At 43.9% G+C, this 6,000-nt stretch overlaps 1 protein-coding gene across 4 annotated transcripts in view; it reads right to left on the bottom strand.

Moving 5' to 3' along the window:
* Nucleotides 1–3,279: 3,279 nt before the first annotated feature.
* Nucleotides 3,280–6,000, bottom strand: part of BLOC1S2 (biogenesis of lysosomal organelles complex 1 subunit 2) — a 52,306-nt gene continuing 49,585 nt past the window's right edge. For all 4 annotated transcript variants that reach the window (XM_073548153.1, XM_073548154.1, XM_073548152.1 and 1 more), the window contains exon 6: nt 3,280–3,431. In XM_073548153.1, coding sequence (XP_073404254.1) covers nt 3,400–3,431 — 32 coding nt within the window. In that variant the 3' untranslated portion in view covers nt 3,280–3,399. The remainder of the gene's footprint in view (nt 3,432–6,000) is intronic.

Here is a 6,000-nt window from a genome sequence, read left to right as displayed (position 1 = left end):
AGTCCTCCTCGTGGACATCAGCCTACTGTAGATTCTTACCTTTCCTCCACTCCCCTGCGTCTCATGCTCGCTTTACCTCTTAAAGGGAAGGTGCCGCAATTTTATATAATTTGCAAAAAAATAGTAAGTAACAAAACATGTTGTTTCAGCAAATGTTGTACTAACCAGGATTTATGGTTTGTTTGTAATAATGTTTTAATGTAGCCACTGGGCGCTGCCATCTTGATTTGCAGATCTGTGGAGGACTCATACAGTCTGCAAATATGGCCGTCCCTGGACATAGGAGACTGCGGTCAGCTCCCGACCCCACATTGTAGCCTCATTAGCAGTGAACTGGGCACGCCCCTGTGGGCTGCACCATTCACTGCTGTAGGTGTGGCTGGGCTCCATGTTACTGTAGCCCAGTGCTATCTGCTGAGCTCCACTTACCCTCTATCACAGGACCACTTGTGGCATAACGGGTCCTGTGTTGTGAGGAGAGGCTGAAGATATGGAGAAGGTGGTCAGCAGAGGAGAGAAGCGCTCACTGGAGCCGGAGGATGGAGAGTGGTGAGTGCGGGTGACTTTCCTCTATGCTCCTCTGTCCTGCTACTCCAGGCTCAGCCCTGTGCTTCCTGCTCCACTGTCCTCCTGCTCTGTCTCCGCCTCCTCACTCACAGCCCCAGTGATCTCCGGTAAGGCCTCTTTCACACTTCAGTTTTTTACAATCAGTCACAATCCGCCAGGATTTGAAAAAAACGGATCCGCAATTTTCTTGTGAGGATCCGTTTTTTTCCCCATTGACTTCCATTATTGGCAGATTGTGACGGATTGCTGTCCGTTGCATCCGTTTTTTTTGCGGATCCGCCAAAAGTTGCTGTCCGTCACCATCCTGAAAGATTTCAAAACGGAGCTTGCGACGTTTTTTTCTATGGCGGATCCTCCAGACACTGTTTTAATCCGAAGTTCTTTCTGGGTGCCGGACCAAAAAAAAAAAAAATCTCTCTCTCTCTCTCCTTTTCCAGGCTGCGATTCCTTTTTCTTCATTTGTCGGATCCGTCAAAAAAATGGCATCCGTTGTCATCAGTACTACAACGGATCCGCCATCCGTCCTTTTGGCGGATTATGACTGATGCAAAAAACTGAAGTGTGAAAGAGGCCTATGACACCTTCCCTTTTATGACAGCTTTTATGGCTGTCTGAGGACAGTGACATATACAGCCCATAGTCTAGTGTATGGGGGGGCTGGAAGTTTCACCAGTGTGGGCATATCTGTAAGCCGTGTATCTAATCCTATCCTGAGTGATACTGACTGCTGAGCCGTGTATCTAATCCTATCCTGTGTGATACTGACTGCTGAGTTGTGTATCTAATCCTCTCCTGTGTGATACTAACTGCTGAGCCGTGTATCTAATCCTCCCGTGTCATACTGACTGCTGAGCCGTGTATCTAATCCTCCCGTGTCATACTGACTGCTGAGCCGTGTATCTAATCCTATCCTGTGTGATACTGACTGCTCAGCCGTGTATCTAATCCTCTCCTGTGTGATACTGCCTGTTGAGCCGTGCATCTATTCCTCTCCTGTGTGATACTGTCTGCTGAGCCGTGTATCTAATCCTCTGCTGTGTGATACTGACTGCTGAGCCGTGTATCTAATCCTATCCTGTGTGATACTGACTGCTGAGCCGTGTATCTAATCCTATCCTGTGATACTGACTGCTGAGCCGTGAATCTAATCCTCTCCTGTGTGATACTGTCTGCTGAGCCGTGTATCTAATCCTATCCTGTGTGATACTGTCTGCTGAGCCGTGTATCTAATCCTATCCTGTGTGATACTGTCTGCTGAGCCGTGTATCTAATCCTATCCTGTGTGATACTGTCTGCTGAGCCGTGTATCTAATCCTATCTTGTGTGATACTGACTGCAGAGCCGTGTATCTAATCCTCGCCTGTGTGATACTGTCTGCTGATCCGTGTATCTAATCTTCTGCTGTGTGATACTGACTGCTGAGCCGTGTATCTAATCCTCTGCTGTGTGATACTGACTGCTGAGCTGTGTATCTAATCCTATCCTGTGTGATACTGACTGCTGAGCTGTGTATCTAATCCTATCCTGTGTGATACTGACTGCTGAGCCGTGTATCTAATCCTATCTCGTGTGATACTGACTGCTGATCCGTGTATCTAATCCTCTGCTGTGTGATACTGACTGCTGAGCCGTGTATCTAATCCTATCCCGTGTGATACTGACTGCTGAGCCGTGTATCTAATCCTCTCCTGTGTGATACTGACTGCTGAGCCGTGTATCTAATCCTATCCCGTGTGATACTGACTGCTGAGCCGTGTATCTAACCCTCTCCTGTGTGATACTGACTGCTGAGTTGTGTATCTAATCCTCTCCTGTGTGATACTGACTGCTGAGCTGTGTATCTAATCCTCTCCTGTGTGATGCTGCCTGCTGAGCCGTGTATCTAATCCTATCCCGTGTGATACTGATCTCCTGAAATACTCTGTGCTGCTGTCACCCTGCTGGTTTTGTGTGAGATCTACATGGTGGTATTGTGTATGATCTATATAGCGGTATTATGTGAGAACACTATGGCAGTATTATCTGCTAAAAGGGGACCAATTCTAGGGTGGTTCTGGCTGAGCACCTGCACACAGGTCAGGGGTAATAGGTGCAGTCAGGGGAGGGCTGGTGAGGCAGCTGAAGAGAGAGGTCTCATTTTTATCGTTACTGTATGGCTACATTTCCCCCATCCTGCTTCCCAGCGTCACCCCGGACTGCGCCTGTCGCCTCGCTTTCACACATCGCCAGGACAGGATCTGAGGAGGGGAATGGGGTCTTTGGCTGCAAAGTATGGATCAGGCTGATTGATGGCCGTTCTGATCCAGAGTTTACATGCAAAGACAGTCAGTAACTTTGCAGGCCCCATCAAAATGGCTGCTCACTGTGTTCCTAGATGTCATAGGTTTTTGTGCCAGATTTCAGTAGCTGCTCCCCCTAGTGTTAACAAGTGCAAATGCCAAACTTTTTAAAATTATTTTTCATATTTTGCAAAATTAAAAACAAATGATAATATTTTTTAAGAAAATGTAAACATTAATTCTTTACATTTTTTCAATTGCTGAAAAAATTTTTTTTGGATGGCACCTTCCCTTTAAAGCTCAGTGTTTTCCTACAGGCACATTTGCATTTCATTCTGTAATATGTATTGTACATGAATGTGCCCAATATGGTGTATCCTGCTCTATCTTGTAAAAGTTTAATAAATCCTGTAAGCCATATAATAAAACTCCGTATTTGTTAAGCTTATTTTTAATAGATTTGTAGTAAAAAGCTTTGTCGATGGTGGCTTAGTGACATAAGAATCCTCCTTTGGCATTAGGACTTTTGCAATATTGTTTTGTTGAAATGTCTCTATCGTTTCTCCAGTTTTTTGAACTTTGCTTCTGTAAGAAATAGAAAATACTAAATATTAACCTATTGAGGAATGACATTAAAGCATAGTATCACAGCATTACAGGCAATAGTACTAGGATCCTTCAGTAAATTATCTAATATTTCATTGTTAGACGACTAGAACCCTTCTAAAGAAACAAGAATTTTGGAGGACATATTTTTTCCTACCGTTCTTTTCTGAAAACCATAACTTTTTGTGTGTCGACGTAGCTATATGAAGGCTCGATTTTTGGGGTAAGAGGTTTATTTTTTATGATGACACCATTTCAGGTTTTATTTATTTATTTTTTTTTAACTTTTTCACAGCATTGGCTATGCTATGCTGTGTCCGCGAAATTAACTTTATTCTGCAGGTCAGTACAATTACAGCGAAAACGAAATGCATACATATTTTTTTCCTATGTTTTACTATTTTTGCAAAAAAATACTTCTGAACATTCTAAAACTACAAACATTTTGATCACTGTTGATTATGTATTTAGCACACACAGTCCTAAAAGCATAAAATTGATAGACATGGGGGCTTTTTAATTTTTTTTTCAAACCACCAGCCACCAAAGATAACCTGTACCCCATAATCATGTGTTGCAGCACCAAGTATGTATGTCTGATGGTGATTAGGAGGTAAATCTTGTATTTCTATGCAGCCACATGCTCCGGTCCCAGTGCCGGTGGCAGACAGGTTTTCATGCTAGAGACTTGCACGAGAATCGTGCGAGTCTCTCGCAAGTGAGTATGAGCCCTAACACTAGGGGGGGCCTAGCTCACCCTGTTCCCCAGGATACTTCAGATGGTGAAGACGCCGGGGTCTCCGCCCTTGCCTATCTCCTAGAACAGCCTTTCACCTGTCCCCTTCCCCCACCCAGTGAAGAGAGGAACTATTGTGCACCACAGTATACCAACCCAACAGACGGGGTAACAAAGACCAGGGTAAATTGAAACCTCCACACACAAAATATACACTCACATATAACAGAGGAATCCACCAGGGTGTGTAGGGAGGGGGAAGAACGCAAAACAGGAGAGGATAAGGAATTTCCAAGTGTACAAACCAGACAAGTCGCTAATAAACTCCTCCAGCACTCCTTCTCATACCAACTTCTCCCAGTCCCACATGGTCATGCAGCAAATGCTAACTCTGATAAGGATTTCGTAATCGAGCGCAGATTTTATAGGGAAAAAGAGTGGCTAACCGAGCACAGCTGAATGTAGGAGTTTGCAATATGGCCGATTAACCCCTGTTCTGCTGGAAGAAATAAACAAGTTTAATACACTTGAGAAGTGCTTCTTCTCAGCAAAGTAGGAGCAACCAGACGTTGCAGTCTTCTGGCTTCGCTCCAGTAACCACTGACAGTACCCCCTCTTCTACGAAGGACCTCCGGAACCTCAGGGTAAGGTTTATCAAGGTGTGCAACATGAAAAGCCTGAACCAGTCTGGCCGCATGGACGTCAGAGGCCGGTAACCACATCCTCTCCTCAGAACCGTACCCCTCTCAAAGTATGAAATATTGAAATGACCGACGAACAAGACGAGTCTAAGACCTTTGCCATCTGGAACTCCAGATTACCATCAATAATGACAGGAGAAGGTGGTAGCGGTGAAAGTACTGCAGATGCCACATTTTTTGATAAGCGAACAATGAAAAATGTTATGGATTCTAAAAGGTATGTGGTAAAGCAAGGCGGGATGTTACCGGATTGACAATGGCTAAGATCCTATAAGGACCGATAAATCTGGGGCCCAATTTGCAGGATGGAACCTTCAGCTTAATGTTCCTCGAGGACAGCCACACCAAGTCACCAACACACAGGTCCGGACCCACCACACGTCTCTGATTAGCCACACTCTTATATTTAGAACCCATCTTTCTCAAATTATTAGTCACCCCCTGCCATATGGTAGAGATGGAAGATGAAAACCGTTCTTCCTCCGGTAATTCGGAAGGGTGATTACCACTGAAAGAACTAAACTGCGGATGGAACCAATATGCCCCAAAAAACGAGGACTTACCAGTTGATTCCTGACGATTATTTACCGCAAATTAAGCCAATGGTAGGTAGGTAACCCAGTTCTCCCGATTCTCAGACACAAAACATCTGAGACATGTCTCTAAATTCTGATTAACCCGTTCAGTCTGCCTTTTAGACTGCGGGAGAAAAACAAGAGAAAAAGACAAATGAATCCCCAGATGGGTGCAAAATGCTCTCCAAAATTTGGAGATAAACTGCACCCCCCGATCAGAAACAATATCGGTAGGAATCCCATGCAGTCTAATTATTTCCCTGACAAAAATGTGCGCCAGAGATTTGGCGTTAGGTAAAGCAATGAGACATCTTACTAAATCTATTAATACCAACACAACCCTAAATATAGCATAGCTTGAGGAAAATGAGGATCCACTGCAAGAAATATTTAAAAATCACCAAATTTTAAATCAAGTTATTAAAATAGTATAAAAATTCAAGCAGGTTAAAAAATAGTGACACGTGCAAATTATTTGATCATAGTCAGAATCAACATTATGGGCATAAGGAATTGTCTAATATAGTGACCAAGAC

This window comes from Dendrobates tinctorius, unplaced genomic scaffold (genome assembly GCF_039654945.1).
Source record: "Dendrobates tinctorius isolate UK_male_01 unplaced genomic scaffold, ASM3965494v1 ptg000156l, whole genome shotgun sequence".
In the NCBI taxonomy this organism is placed as follows: Eukaryota; Metazoa; Chordata; class Amphibia; order Anura; family Dendrobatidae; genus Dendrobates; species Dendrobates tinctorius.
Note: the sequence above shows the minus strand (reverse complement) of the source record. Positions and strands in the feature narration are given on the sequence as shown.